The sequence below is a fragment of the Pezoporus wallicus genome, unplaced genomic scaffold (genome assembly GCF_028554395.1).
Source record: "Pezoporus wallicus isolate ANWC-B61680 ecotype Strahan unplaced genomic scaffold, APGP_CSIRO_Pwel_v1 scaffold_7107, whole genome shotgun sequence".
In the NCBI taxonomy this organism is placed as follows: domain Eukaryota; kingdom Metazoa; phylum Chordata; class Aves; order Psittaciformes; family Psittacidae; genus Pezoporus; species Pezoporus wallicus.
Window position 1 is genome coordinate 7,699,712 of NW_026642114.1, and position 15,521 is coordinate 7,715,232.

A 15,521-nucleotide genomic window follows, 5' to 3' on the forward strand; every position below is an offset into this window, starting at 1 on the left:
TTAAGATTTTCAACTACTTTTAGGACAAAAAAATGTTACAATGCTTGACTTTTCATTTAGTTACATAAATAATTTCTTATAAATATCTCTTTATAAACAATATATAAATAGCTTTACAACATAAATACATTTATGCATGACATGAATTTACAAACAGCAATGTTATACAGCTGGCTTCATCAGTCTCTTGGAAAAGCACTGTCCCTTGTCTTGGTGAGTGTTTGTATATATAATATATATAAGATAGAGAGCACTTTTTAAAAAATAACAAAACCAAAACAGCTGGTGCCATGACTCCTCGTACCAAAAAGAAAAACACAGACACATCTTTTGTCCATTCCGGGGGGGTCTCTGCTCTTCTAGGTGTTGCCTGGGGGATGGTTGTGCCTGGCCATGATAGGAGAAAATGGACTTACGAATTCAAAGCCCTGTGAAGAATGAGACCAAAGTGCCTGTTAGTTACTTGCCATACAACACCCCTTACCTGACCCAAGCTGAAACCCCTGTGACAATAATCCTGGCATGGGATGGAGGGTACTGAAGTCAGCAGAAGCCCCCTCTGAGTTTTTTTGCTCATGCTAAAGCAAGGAAGCAGCTCACCCTTTGCTTTCTGATTGTTTGGTATTTAGGAGAGAGGCCAAGGGGAGCATGCTGCTCTTCCAAGCCCTACCTGGGTCTAGCAGAAATCTTTTTTTCTCCTGATGAGAACTTAACAGGAAAGGACGCCTGTGAGCTGGCCGCACAGCATGTGTGCTTCTGGGTGATTCCTTGGGAGTACTGAAAGGCCACTACTCAAGGGAGCAGAGGAGCAGCACCCATCCCTCCAGGCAGGACTATGGACCAGTGCTAGTGTCCTGTGGGCACTGTTGGGCCTGGCTCTTCCCATTGTCATGAGAGCAGCAGGATGCCTGAATCTGGTCCCCTCCATGCCTGATTATATTAGTGTGGGGCCAAGGCAGGTCCCTGTGAGCGGGGCAGAGCAGTGTCATGGGAAGAAGAGTGAGTGGCCGGGACTGCAATGGGCAAGCACTTCCGCAGGTGTGAGTCCATCTGCATGTGACCTGTTGGCAGGGACACGGCCAGATTGGTGCCTCACTTCCCTCCAGCACCCCTGGGGAGACTTGGCAAGGGAGGAGCTGCCATGTTTCCCCCAGAATCATCGGGGCGCAGGGGGGGGAACGACACGCTTCTCTTGCCCATCAGTTCTCTGAGCACAGCAGCTGCGGAGTGCTGTGAGAACAACTTCTTCCAGCTTCCTGTAACTTGCTCAGCTGCAAGGCCTGACTTAAGAAAGAGCTATCTTTGGTTTTCACCACAACTAGGAGGCACTTGGGGAACTTGTGTATTGCTTTTCCTTCAATTTAAAGGACTGCAGTATAGCCGAGACAGGTGCCTAATTCTCCCATTACAGGCACTTTAGGAGGTACCCAGTCCTCCTAACATGTCCGTAGGTCACCTGTGTGTGTGTGTCAAGCATAGGGGAACACACCGCATCCTTTCCTGAGCCTACGGGTCTGGCTCCCACATGTGCGCATCTACCCTGAGCTGCTGCGGCAGAGGTGAGTCAAGGCTGGGGTCTCTGCTCCTCCCACAGAGGCAGCGGGAGGGTTGTGAAGTGAGGGGAAGTGCAACTAAGGCCAACTGTGGGCTCCTCCTCTTTACCCACCAGCAGCTCCGGGGTGTGCAGGTATCTCACCGCTCTTAACTCCCTGCAGTCCCGCCCGCCGGCATCTCGCGTATGGGGAAGGGAGCCCAGCGCATGCCCCCCAGCGCCCCGCGGCCGCCCGGTGCCGGAGCGAGCCCGCCGCGCACTCACCGCCAGGGGTCCCTCAGCAACCGAGGCCGCTCATGGCGCCGATGCGGTCCAGCTTGAGGCCGAAACAGCCCTTGCCCAGGCCTTTCTTGTGCAGGCCCTTGTGCCGGCGGCCCGGCGGGTCCTGCAGCAGCCGCGCCCAGCCCGCCCGCGGCCGAGCCTCGCCCCGCGCCTCCCGCGCCTCCCGTGGGCCCGAGCCGCCGCCGCCGCTGCGCTCCTTGTCCCGCTCCTTGTCCCGCTCCGCCGCCGCCGCCTCGGGCGGACCCGCTGCCGCCGCCGCCGAGCCGCGGGAGGCCTGGGGGGGGGGTAGAGGGTCAGCGAGCCCCCGCCTTTCTGCAAGTTCCCCCCCCCCCCGCATCAGAGTTGGGGACCCAACAACCTTGCCCAGGGCATTCTCCCCGCTCCCCAAGTCCGTGCTCCCTGCCCTGGGGTCAGAGCATCCCCCGATCCCACACCATAGCGGTGTCTTCCCGACCCCCCGACGCTGCCCTGATCACTGCATACACCCCTGGCTGAGGTCACCACATCCTCCCAGAAGGGCTGGTGCTGCTGCACCCCGCAGCTGTGCTGCTGTCACTGCACCCCCCCAGCTCCCCAGTAACCTGAAGGGGCCTGGAAGCTACCAGGGGAAGCAAGGACCCTGCAGTGGGGGGTATATGTGACCCAGTGCGGTCACTGCGACCCCTGCCAGCTTTCAGGTCCCTTCAGATTATTGGGGGGGTGTGTTCCTGCCCCCATCCCAGCTCCGGGGGAGTGACACTACTCCTCACAGCCCTCCCGGCACCCCTGCCTTGCAGAGTATCCCCTGCATTGATGCTGCACCCTCCCATACTTAACACTCTCTGAGTACCCCCACTCCTCCAGTTCTGACCCACAATCACGGGGGAACACCCCCTTTCTTACTGCCCCCTCCCAGTTCCCAAGCCCTCCCTCTTCTCTCTTCCTGCATGGGGCTGCTGCTCATCAAGCAGTGGGGTTCCTCACTGACTCCCCCATACCACCTCTCTCTCTGCAGCTTGTACCCAGTTCCTTACAGGGACACAGCCAGTCCTGTCCTACCACTGTCCTGAGGCACCCCTCCCTTCGTGTCACTGTCTTTGTGCCCAGCCCACCCAGTGTTGGCAGCCTCTGGTGCATCCCCCCTCCTCAGCATCGCAGGACCCCAGCTCCCCGGGACACCCCCATTTGGCCACCCCTTCCCTGCGGGCTGCACCCACCTGTCCCATTTGGGGAGGGCTCTGGCTTCGCACTCTGCCCACCCTGCACCTGCTGTCCATTCTGCTCCCCTGTGGGTCTGATCCCCTTCCCCCGTGCCTGGCACCTAGGGGGTCCCAGGGTGAGTGACACTGGGGACGGGACTGCAACCCTCCCCGGCCCTGATCCCGCAAGATCTGGGGCACACACAGGGCATCACCCTCCAGCCCCTGGTTTGGAGCTGACGTCTCCGGGACACGCGCACTTGGGACAAGCTGGAGAAGCTGGAGCTTCCCTACCAGTCAAAAAGCTTAAATGGTGAAGGAGGACCCCGCTTTGCACTGACAGCAGCCCCAAAGTCACCCCACATGTCCCCCTGTGCCATTAGCACCCTCAGCGGGACGGGGAGAAGAGGGAGCGCCGGGGTGCTCCTCCGGCCGTACCTTCTGTGGGAGCTGAGACGCCGGCTTCGCCTCCAGCCTGACGGAGAGCAGAGCGAGTAAAAGTCCACCAGCCAGCAAGGGTGAGATCTGCATCCTGCGAGGCCGAGCGAGAGGGGGCCGGGGGAGGGGAGGAGGGCAGCTGCGAGCCAAGGGGAGCCCCCGGGAGAGGCCGGGACCGACGGGAGTCAAAGTTCAGAGCGGAGCCCCGAGGTCCCTCCTGCCGCCTGCGAAGTGCCGAGCTAGTGAACTTGGGCTTTCTGCTTCATTCATTTTATAACCCAACCTGCTTGGTGATGTCATCTAAACAACCAGGTCCAACCCGGCCTCCCACTCCACAATAGCAGGAATTTAAAGGGGGGGTGGGGGGTGGGTGTCCCCTGTCCCCTGGCAGGAATAAATGACACATCAGCTGAAGGCAACTGGCTCAGGGAGTTGGAGAGCAGAAAGGGGAAGTGGGGGACATTTGGTGTCACCCCCCCACCCCACCCCTGGACCCCCCTGCAAGCTTTCTGTTCACCCCTTGCCTGGCTGTCCCCAGCCCTTCAACTCCCCCCCACTTCCCTGGTGACCCCCTGCGGAAGAACACGGGCCAGCCTGGGGCAGCTGTCACAGGTTGGGGGGAGGAGCCCGGGGTGGGGGGTTAAGCCCATACGAAAGTAATGGGTGCAAAAAGCACTTTTTTTTCCACATCCAGGGTTAGATCGGAACCTGCTTGTCCCGCAGCTTCCCCCACAGGTCCCTGCTCGGCAGGAGGGGACACACTGCTCTCCCTGGCAGGGATGCTGAGGGCACCTGGGGACACAGGGGTATGCAGGGGGCAGTGCCACTGCTTGAGAGCACCATGGGTCCATGGGCTTGGCGGGGATGATCTGCTCTCTCTACCCTCCCTGCGGAGGCTGGTCGTCTCCCTGGTTCCAGGGATGGAGCTTATAATACACCCTGGAGATGTCCTCTGCAGGGCACAGGGTCCCTCCTGGGGACAGGACCCCAAGGGCTGACCCAACACAGGGCTGTGCAACCTGGCCTCCTCCAGCCTGCTCTCAGAGCTGGAGGGTGTGGGAGAAGGATGTAATCCTGGAATTAACCCCAGGGGCTTGCAGGAGCTCTGGGGACAAAAGGGGGGGGGGGGGAGACGGACTCCCCCCTGCACTCACCTTTCCCCTTCAGGAGTTGGAAGAGCATAATTTGCATTGCTATTGCTGGTGTGCCTGGCACAGGCAGCTCTGGGGCTCCCGTTGCTTTTTGCTGTTGGAGCTGGGCACCATCCCTGGTATCTTGGCTGGGGGGCGGATGCTCGTAGTGGGATCAGGCCAGAGGAAAGACACCCTCCTCTGCAGAAGCATGCAATGCTGGTTTGCACCAGGCTGGAATTGCACCCCAAATCCCTTCCCTGGGACCAGGGAAACATTCTCTGGTCTTTCCCCTCTCCCTGGGGTCAGCTTCAGGCTGTTCCTTTCTTCCTCTTGCTCCTTTTCTTGGTCTTTCTGGGCTGTTCTGCTCCCCAGACCTAACCCTCGGAGCTGCCCCTGCTGGGGAGCCGTGGCTTTTGGGGGGTCCATATTGTCCCCACTCTGGAACAGGGAGACGTTTCCTCCTCCACAGCCTGGGCTACCGGGCACAGGACACTTCAAAGGAGATTGGATTTTCAGCCCCATGTGAACAGGAGCTGGAAGGAGAAGGTCTTGGTGGTTTTTCCATCGTGCCTGCCAGGTGGATACAACTTGGACTTTCTGGAGTGTAAAGTTGTGCTTGGGCATTTGTCTGCGTGCAGGCAGAGAGAGGCGATGGAGTCAGGATTAGAGCCAGCCCCGGGTGCCAGGGAGCTGTGGGTGCAGGCAAGGAGCAGAGAGAGGCCCCTGCTCTTGGGGTTCAGCTCTCGTCCCACCCAACACATAGCGTGACATCCAGCCTCTCTGGGGTGCAAGGAGGAGGGCTCTGCAGCACTACCCTCTTCAGCAGGGCTTGTGCAGGGGAAAGGGGAGCATCAGGAAGCTGAGATCCACAGCCTGGGGTTGTTGGGGTGCCTGAGGTCACCAGCAGAGTGGCAGCCGACACAAGAATCCTGCCATCAGTGTCCTGGCTGTGCTAGCACCTGCCCTGATGCTGTGGCTTCTCCTGGGGGGACCCATATGGAAAAGGAAACTGGGTGGATGGCTGGGGTAATGTCACGGTGTGGCGAGGAAGAGCTGCCTTGCTTGCCACCAGCCCCCTGCACACTGAGGAAGTGGGGTCGGGAGTTGCATCGGAGCTTCTCCAACAGTCTCTTACCCCGGAACATTCCAGCATTGCCACAAACGCCGCAACGCGGTCAGGTCTCAGCCAGCTCCTGCCCGCAGGAGGCTCCTCAGTGCCCTCAGCTTTCACCAGTGTGGTTTTCATTAGCGTGTTTTCTTTGTCACACTGTGCAGAGCCCCGGGTTTGGGGGAGGGGCTGTGCTTTATAAATCCAATTAGTCTTGTTATTCAAATTACCCTGCCTTTTCTGCTGAAAGTCGCTGGAGTAGGAGCCCGGTGCACGCAAAGCCTTTCCCTTAACGCAAAAAAGATCAGATCCACCGGGGGTGGCAAAAGCTCCGAGGAGAAAGAAGAGGTGGGCAGGAAGCGGTTAAGAGCATGAAAACATTTTGCTTCTTGGGATGGGGGCCTGAAAGTTTTTAACCCTTAAAGGGATGTGCCTGTGTTAGCCCACGGCCCTTCAGGATGCTCACCCAGGCTAAGACCTGGCAGACTCAGAGCATGAGTGGAAACTGGGAGAGTGAGGTGCAGAGAGATGTGCTCACTGGTGGCCTCCCCCGGCCACTGGAGTGCAAAGGGATCCTGCATAGCGGGAGGAGGAGGGATGGAGACCCATGGGGTGGGCTGGAGGGGGTGACATCCGTCCTCATTGCACCCAGAGAAGGGCTCCAGGGCTAGTCTGCTGCTGCGGAACACCAGTGTTGGACTAGGGGATACAGGGAGATGGGCTGTAGTGCGTCTGGTGAGAGGTGGCTTGGAGTCACCTAAGAAAGGTGTGAAAATCCATGTTTGACTGTTGTTCATATAACACAATGTCCCCAGCACGCTTTCCTGTGTGACAGCTGGCTGAGGGTTGTTCAGAGGTGTCTGTCCAGTGGCAGCGGTGCTGGCTCCATCCAGCCCAGATTTGAGCCTCCCACCCCTTTGGGTTCTGCTGGGCATCACCCAAAGCCAAGGATGTATCCTGCCCTCCAGAAATACCCACTCCTGGCGTCAGGTGGGAAGGTACATGTTCTGGAAACTGCCCAAAACCAGAGAACATCACTGCTCTAGGGTTAAAAATGGGGAGATACTGCTGAGCCTTAGCAAAGTGGGGATGACCCTTGAAGAAGGAGGACTCAGGGGGACTGCTGATGTAGGGAGTGGGGTGGGTGCATGTGTAAGAGGGTACACAGGTTCCCTTGCACGAGGATGGAAAGGGATTCATCAAAGTGTGACCGGTGCCATCATCGGGAGGGTGGGAGGAGATGGGTCATGGGGGCATGTGTGACACAGCACCGGCTCTTTTGACCCCATCACAAGGAAGGGGTGAGCGATGCCTGCGGGTGAGGCTGGATCCTCATTGCCAGGCAATGCTGGGCCCTGGCTCTTTGGCTGAAGTCAATAGCCATGTTCTGGGCATCTTCCAGAGGGTGACACCAAGAAGGTTTACAGGACAGAAACATTGACTCTAGCCTGAAGTAAGCTGTGCCACCACAGCAATGAACAGCCAGCCATCAATCCCCTTTTTCTTCCACTCGCTCTTCATTAGGGAGTTTCTGTATTGATTTGGGGAAATCATTGCCCAGATTTATATCTCTGCTGCTGCCATGGGCCAGGGAGCATTTCCTGACAGAGTGATAGGTAACTCTGGTGTGAAGCTTTCCAGCTGATGCCATGCAAGGGCTGGTTGTCCCTTTGCAAAAAGAAACATCAGAAGGCTGCACGCATATGATGGAGATGATGGAGTGGCCAATATTTTCCTGCAGCCAATGGCCAAACTAAGGAGCTGTTGGTTAAGCACCATCCCGAAGTCCATCGGTGGCTTTGGAACAAGCCCTAACACATTGCTGCTCTCTGCTTGTTCTGTTCATGTTGTGCCCAGTTGCTCTCTACCTGCCTGGGGCAGAGTGGAGGAGGTACAAAGATGGAGGAGCTACTTCCCCTCCAGCACAGTCAACAGCTACTAGTCCCCAGGAATCAGATGTGTGCTGATGTTCACCAAGAGAACACCACTGAGGGTTTGATGTACCACAGCAGTTTTTTTAGTTTATGAGGGTTTTTTTCTGTAGGTTTAGAGTACCTCTCTAGGGGTCTAGATAGCAGGCTCAGCGAGAAGCAATTTGGGGGGGAATTCAATTTTGGCTGCAAGGATATAAGCAGCCACCAGTGCATGTAGTGGCAGGAGACCATCTGGTCCCACAGCTGTGGCAGGACACAGCAGGCACTATGCCTCCTTGGGATGCTCTGAAGCAAGCTTTTCTGGGGAATAACCATATAGCCCCCGTGAGACAGGAGCACTGTCTTGAGGGCTCAGACTTGGCCACCAATAATCCCTGGGCCTGGGCAGCCACTAGGCCATCATGGGGATGAGGTGGCTTTGCACATCAGGGTGCAATGCCCCTGAGGAGCTGTAGCAGCATCAGTACCTGCTTCATCTCCAGGTCTCTGTGTCTGAAATGCTTTTTGAACATGCCTGGTGTTTATTTTGGATGCTGCTGCTGAATGAGGCACTATAGGAAACACTACATGATTTTACATTTTCCCTTGTCTCCTTTGGGTCTGGAAGAGCGCTCTGGCCCAGCACACATGCATGGCCAACATCCCCTCTTCCCAAGCCAGGACTGTGATGGGGAGAGGCCCTGCAGAGCCACTGTGATGGGACAGAAGAGAACAGAGCTGCAGATGCAGCAAGGGCATGGAGATGGGGAAGCCATCTCTGTCCCTTCCAAACCTCACAGAGTGGAGACAAGAAGACAAGGGAAAGCTCCAGGCAGAGACTCCTGTGTCTTTGCTGGTATCCTGGAAGGCACAGTGTGCTTTTCCCCAGGGGCTTGCTTTGGGGTTTGCCTTTTGGGGTTTGTCGTTTTCCCTGTGCTCCCCAGAACACTCCATTCTCCTCTGGCGTTTCTGGGTGTTTTCCCCAGGGCTGTGCTGGGATGGCCATGCTCCGGGGCTGGGCTGGCATGAGCAGGAACACAAAGTCTCAAGACTTTTGTTGAACATTGAGAAAATGAAGCAATTCTAATGCATGGATGAGTCCATGCCATGAGCCTCCCCCTGTATCAGTCCTCTGAGGATATGAATTGCATTGCCTCCAGCTGCCGGCAGCCTTGGCTCCACAGCTAATGTAGGGGCAGGTTGCTGGGATTTTCCAAGCTAAACACTATGATTGCTTTTGTCCTCCCTTTCTCAGATACCTTCTCCCCAGAAATGGGGGTCTGCCAGCATTTCACCTGCAGTCTGGAGGTCTCAGCATCAGCCTTGTCAGTTTTGGCACTGAGCATCCCTTTGGGAAGATGTCCTGCCCAAAGAAGTGGTGGCCTGGAAAGGCCAAAGGGTGACTTATCATCACCACGTTTGTCCCCATAAGGAGCTGTGCCTTGTGCAGATTCTGGGCAGGGATCTGGCAGGCCAGTGGGGATGGACCCCCAGCCTGTGTCCATGAGGGTCCCCATCACAGTGCTGGAGCTGAATGTCACCATATCACCCTCCCACAACCCCAAGTGGGCGTCTGTGCCCTAACGTGCTACCTGTGCAGCCAGGCCAGCTGAGCTTGCCCTCACTGGCCCCACAGCTCTGGTAGCAGAGCACATCCCAGCTTGACAGGAGCCTCTTCTGGCTGTTTTGGCTGGGTGAAACCCTGCCACCCTCAGAGATGCTGTCTGCAGCTTCCTTGCAGCCCCCCTGCGGCACTGAATGCCCTCAAGCTCCTCTGAGCTGGCTTCTCGGGAGCCCAGCACCAGCCAGTGGGAAGCTCCTTTTGGCATTGGCCCTTCAGGGCAAAACTGTTGAACTTCCTGGGCCTTTCTCTGGAACATCTTGTATGTGAAAAATCCCAGGGGAGCACTGGGATGCCAGGAGCTGAATGCCTGCTGGTCTCAGGAATGCTGGTGGGCAAGCCCCTGAGTTCCTGCCAGGGCTGTGATCCTGCTGAAGCCAAATTTGGGCTTTCTGCCCCTGTTTTTGTCTTTTTGGAAGGGAGTCTGGCTGTCTCTCAAGGAAAGATTTCTACAGGTGTCAGGCTGAACAGCACTGGGTGGCCCTGGCCAGGGCAGGGAGCTGGCGAGGGAAGGGGCAGATTTCAGTGCCATGGGTAGTGAGGCAGCTTTGCAGAGCAAATAACACTCTGGCCAGGCCTTGGTTGCGGCTGGGATCAGCCGGGGCCACTGCTCTTACGGCCCGGGAGCACCGCTGGCTGTGGAGCATCCTGGTGGCCTCACTGCCACCCCACGGGCAGCTGGTGTGGACGTGCAGGGCTCCACAGCCCTAACCTTTTGCAACCAGACAGAATAACAATGCCGGCCCGCTGGGGTATAATGGCCGGTGTTTGCTTGAGATACAAAGGCACAGGGCTTTCACATGAGGTAATACTGATAAGTTAGGCTCTCATTCACCACTCCGCCTGCCAGTCGCAGTGGGGCTGGCGGTGGCCCCTGCTTGCCTTCACTGAGCTGCGGGGACGTGCCCACCAGCCTCTCAGCGCTGCTGTCTCCACTTGGAGCCTTGCTCTCGCTTGCTCTTGGTGTGCTGTCCCCACTGAGCTTGCAGCTCCAAAACGGGCCTGGTGGCGGCTCTTCACATCCCACCCTGCATGCGTGGGACAGTGGCAGGAGCAAGGGGTTCTGGGCTGAGTCCATAACCCTGGGGTTGCAGAGCAGCATGGTTTGTTAGTCCCTGACTGCCTCGAAGGCATGTTTTCCAGTTCCCTGGGAGCATCAGATGGGGCTTGAACTCACTGCACAACCCTTGCCCTGTGCACTCTGTCCCTCTCACTGCAACTCCCCAATGCCCTGTCCCAGCTGCCCACAGGCTCAGTAGGTGCAGGGCAGCTCCCTCCCTATGGGACCCGTGGAGCTTTGGTGTCATTCACTTTGAACACTTTTGAGAGGCTCAGTCCTGCCACTGGCTGGGCATGAGGGTGCAGGGAAAATGCAGGCTGGGGTTTAGAAGAGATTTAGCCATTATAACCGAGTAAAATTACTATAACTATGTGAGAGACTTAAAGGTATCCGTGAGAGAAATTGTGAGACCCCAGCTAAATCAGGAGCAAGGTACTAACCCTGCTGCTTCAACATCATACCCTGGAACCCCACCTCTTTCCTCTGCTGTCTCCTTCACCTCTTTCTTAGCTGCGTGTCCCTCTTTGCTAGGATCTGGTTCTCCCTTTCCTTTGGTGGACAAACACAGCCAAACCAGACCTTTGCCCCTGCCTGGGGCAAGCTGCAGGTGCTCCTCCAGGTGATGCTCTGCCTTAGGGATATGGGAACCCACCAGTCCTGATCTTGGGTGGCGTGTTTCCCAACCAGAGGTAGGGAGGGCACAGGAAAAGACTGGAGAAGCTGAAGGACAAGTAGGGCAAGACCACATGTGTTGGGACACAGTTATCAGATGGGTATCTATTGTGGAGAAAGATGGTTTTTAGCTTATTTATGGTAATAAACCTGTCTCCTTCCCCCCACCCCCGAGCATGGATTATGTCCTCAGGTCAAGTGCCCAGACAGCTTCCAGTGCCTGGGTGATGTCAAAGCAAGTGAGACTCTGGCCTAACTCCGGATGCTGTTGTCGCAACTGAGACATTTCCAAGGGTGCTCAGAGGCTCCAGAGCAAACCTGTGGCCCCTCTCTGCCTTCAAGCATATCCTTGTGTCATGTGGATCTATCCTCTGGACAACAGCTGGTAGGCAGAGCACCCCACTGCCCTCCATCCCCCTGCCATGGCCTGCAACCTGAAATAATCCATATCAGTAAGAGGTGATATTCGGCTTGGTAGGAGTGACATTTACATGAGCAGCGTCAGTTCACACCGGGTGGGCTGCGGGAAGTAGACAGAGGCATTGGAAGAACCGCTCTGCTCCCATCCAGGGATCCCCTCATTGAGTCATCCTGGGGCGGCTCCAGGCCTTTGGCCAGTCACTCCTGATTAACTCTGATGTAAACGAGAGCTGGGCGGGCCCTTACTCCCCACTGAAACCACAAGTAGAGGTGCCAAAGCCTTCGTAAGTGTGGCACTCCCAGCCAAGGAGCCATGCAGTGCTCTCACCTCAGCTGAGGTGCCACAACACGTTCCAGCCTCCAGCAGTGGGGAGCAGCTACCAGTTAGTGCCCAGGGGAAGATGGTGAGATAATCCGGTGCTGTGGAAAAGCAAGCCAGGACACCGGGCTGGGCTTGCTGCTACAGGACCCCAGGAAATGAGAGTGCAGGGGAAAAATCTGCCCATGGACCTGCTCCCTTTCAGAAAGCCTGTAAGTTGCCATGGAGAGGCATGGAAGCAGCAGCAAGGCAACTGTCCCTTTCTGCTTGGCAGCCATGAGGATGGTGTGGATGGAAGATGGAACCAAAGGCAAGACTGAAGCAATCTGGTCCTTCCCTAGGAGGGATTGCATTTAGTGAGATCCTGCATGAGGCACCAGCTTGCTGCCACATTTGGATATGGCCTCTTTGAAAGGGTGTGAAGGATGGGCACACAGCTAGTCCTAGCCACACAGGGATCTGCTGCATGCCTGTGGGGCAACATGATGTTGACATGTCTTTGTTGTGTCTCATTTGTCTTAGCCGGTGATGGGGCAGAGAAAAAGGGGGGACAAATGCAGGCTTTGCCCCATGGGCCAGACCATGTTTCCAGATTCCCATATGCCAGCAGGAGAGGACTGAGGAATGCTTTGCCAGTCTGGTGGTGCTCATGGTCGCTTGTGAAGTCAGGGCCTAGCTGGAGGCAGGAGTTGAGGGTGATGGAGGTGTCCAGCTGTGGAGCCATATCCCTCTTGCCACGCATGATATCACTGTGAAACCACAGGTCCCAGTGCCAGCAGTGCCAGCAGTGGTGCTAAAAAACACTGAATCCTCCCCATTTCCTCCTCCCCACATCTATAGTCTCCTGTGGAAGGAACAGGGAATGCTGAAGCTGCTGCAGCTGGTGGCACCACCTGGTGCAGGAGGGAGCCTGGCCAAGCTCTGGGCTCAGCTTCATCACTAAAGGGATGAAGAAGAGCAGGGACATGGCATGACTCAGTGGCACAGAGGGGAGCTGCAGCTCCCACCTGGCAGGAACAGGGAGGGGAGGCAGTGGGGCTGGGGACTCTGGGGTCCCCCCTGCCCCATCTCTGGCTCTTCCAGGTGTGTGAGCTCCTCGCTGCAGGATGGCGCAGGCCAGCCCTGTGCAGCTGGGGACGTGTCACCACTGCGCCTTAGCAGAGCAGATGCCAACCACTTCAATTTAACAGCAGCTGGGAGAGCAGGAGGGAGCGGGGGAGCACACACCCTTCCGCTGAAAGAGTGGTTCCATAGGGCCATGCTCCCTGCAGGAAACGCCAGTGGGAACTGCGTCTACCCTCTGTCTTTGGGGGCTCCGCTGCTGAGTGACTGGCGGCTCTGCTTGCACAGGGAAGGGCTGCTTCCCTCCTTCCCACCCAGGGTGTGCAGCAGCTGTGTGGCTGGCACGGGGCAGCTTGAGAAGAGATTCAGAGCAGCCCTGTGGAGAAGGACTTGGGGGTGCTGGTCGATGAGAAATTTAACATAAGGCAGCTGCAGTGTGCCATCGCAGCCCAGAAAGCCAACCGTATCCTGGCCTGCATTAAAAGGAGCATGACTAGCAAGTCGAAGGATCCTGCCCCTTTACTCTGCTCTTGTGATACCTCACCTGGAGTATTGTGTGCAGTTCTGGTGTCCTTAACATAAAAAGGACATGGAACTGTTGGAACAAGTCCAGAGAAGGGCCACGAGGATGATCAGGGGACTGGAGCACCTCCCATATGAAGACAGGCTGAGAAAAGTTGGGGCCGTTCAGCCTGGAGAAGAGAAGGCTGCATGGAAACCTTATAGCAGCCTTCCAGTATCTGAAGGGGGCCTATAGGGATGCTGGGGAGGGACTCTTCATTAGAGACTGTAGTGATAGGACAAGGGGTAATGGGTTCAAACTTAAACAGGGGAAGTTTAGATTGGATATAAGGAAGAAATTCTTTACCCTAAGGGTGGTGAGGCACTGGAATGGGTTGCCCAAGGAAGCTGTGAATGCTCCATTCCTGGCGGTGCTCAAGGCCAGGTTGGACAGAGCCTTGGGTGATACGGTTTAGTGTGAGGTGTCCCTGCCCATGGCAGGGGGGCTGGAACTTGATGATCTTAAGGTCCTTTCCAACCCTAACTGTTCTATGATTCTGTGATGCCTCCCAGCCATGCCATGGCAGAGCTAAGTCCTCTCTTTCCTCCCTGCACTGGCCAGAGCTGCCAGGGTGGGGGGCAGCAGTGCCCGCAGATCACAGGCAGAGCCTGTCTGTTCGGTGTGGTTTGTGTCAATGAAACACTGCCTTTGCTGGTGGTATCCCGACACCCAGACAGGTATGACTGTCCTTGTGCAGGAAGGTCTGTGCTTGACACCCTTGGTCCCACAGCAAAGCCCTGTGCTTTCTCACAGCAGCTCCCTGAATGGCCTGAGGGCCAGAGTTGGAGCAGCCTGTGCCTGCCACGGCTGCCATGGGGTGCTTCACCTTCAGCAGCTCCATCTCAAAGGGCTCACCGTGGAGGTGAGCTGACTTCATGGAGGCCCAGCAGCACTGGCTGGGAGCATATCTGTGAGGCTGGTTTGAGCCTGGGAGGGGCTGGCAGCCATAGGTGTTGCTACACACTGAGCAGACATGGTCTCATGGTCTTTAGAGGTGACTGATGCCAGGCATTGTGGGTACCAGCCTGCAGGATGAGGAACAAGTACCATGGGCCAGGTGTCTTCCCCATCCTAAGGGCTGCCTAAGGGCAGCAGGATGGCCTGCTCAGACTTGTGTTCCGGCAGAACTGAAGACTGAACACAGCCTTTTCTCACCAAAGCCCCACCTGGGGACACCAGCTCAGGTCCCTTTGGACCCATCCTCTAATCCTTGAGGGGCTGTTCCAGACAGACAGCTCAAACAGGGATGACTTGAGGGTGCCATGAGGCTAGTTTATTCCTCTTCAGTTTTAATTTGGGCTGAAGTTCTTTGGCAAACCCAGCCCTAATTTGAAAGTAACACCAGTAACTCCCAGTTAGCCAGACCCTGGATCTGACTTTGCTATGAAGCCCTAGGGAAGGTCTGCAGTCACAGAAGAGCAGGGAGTAAAAGTCCCAGCTCCTGACCCTGGTCTCATGCTTTAATGTCACCCTCTGATGCAAAGGCTGACCTATCCTGCTTGAGATCAGGCCACTGCCACTCAGCACCATGAGTTGGTCACTATTTGCGTGCTGTGGCATGGGTGGGCTGATGGTCTGCAAGTTGCTTGGTGCCCAACCTCCAGTGCTAGGGAAGCACAAAGACCTCAGGGAGCAGGAGCCCAGGAGCCTGCTCTCCTCTGCAGTGAGAGTGAGACCACACACATCTTGAAGGGGGCTTCCCTGCATGGCTTTTGGAGGTACGGGTGCCTGCAAAACTCTTTGAGTTTCCATTGAGACAATACCAGTCTCAGCAATTCACAGTATTAAATCAGCCAAACTATACTTTTTTCTCCTATCTGGCTAGAAACTTTGGCTGGAGCAGCATGCTGGCACTGAGCTCAACCGAACCGTCACAGAGAGCTCAGCTGGCCCTGGCTGGAAGACGTGGTCTGCAAACCTCAGATATCAAGGTGCATGCCTGGGTTGGGTCCCTGCTGTGGTGACAGCACCTCCTGTCCCCCACCTCCCGGCGGTACCCCGTCAGACGCCCCTGCTCATCCTCCCTCAGGAGAAGCCCCAGCCTGGGGCACTGGGGCGCTAACAGTGGGGAGCCCCTTCCTCCGCAGAGGGCGGGCTGGGGCACCCTCCCACCGTGCCCCCCCTCACACGGCCTTTTCCGATGTGGGCCCCCAGGCCTCGGCTGCGCCAGGCACTGCATGCCTGGCCCTACAGGTTGTCGG

The 15,521-nt window shown here is 56.6% G+C and overlaps 1 protein-coding gene across 1 annotated transcript; it reads right to left on the reverse strand.

The window, feature by feature from the left end:
• Positions 1–89: 89 nt before the first annotated feature.
• Positions 90–3,710, reverse strand: NPPC (natriuretic peptide C). Its single transcript, XM_057427388.1, has 3 exons — positions 3,451–3,710; positions 1,817–2,108; positions 90–428 (listed from the first exon to the last, which is right to left on the reverse strand). The coding sequence occupies exons 1-2, from the start codon at positions 3,541–3,543 to the stop codon at positions 1,830–1,832; spliced, it is 372 nt and encodes a 123-aa protein (XP_057283371.1). The 5' UTR covers positions 3,544–3,710; the 3' UTR covers positions 90–428; positions 1,817–1,829.
• Positions 3,711–15,521: the final 11,811 nt, after the last annotated feature.

Bases quoted from the DNA above. Each gene is read 5' to 3' on its own strand.
- NPPC (XM_057427388.1), bottom strand. From the start codon at position 3,543: ATGCAGATCTCACCCTTGCTGGCTGGTGGACTTTTACTCGCTCTGCTC. The intron at 2,109-3,450 runs GTACGGCCGGAG...CCCCCCCCCCAG, and splicing joins CGTCTCAGCTCCCACAGAAG to GCCTCCCGCGGCTCGGCGGC.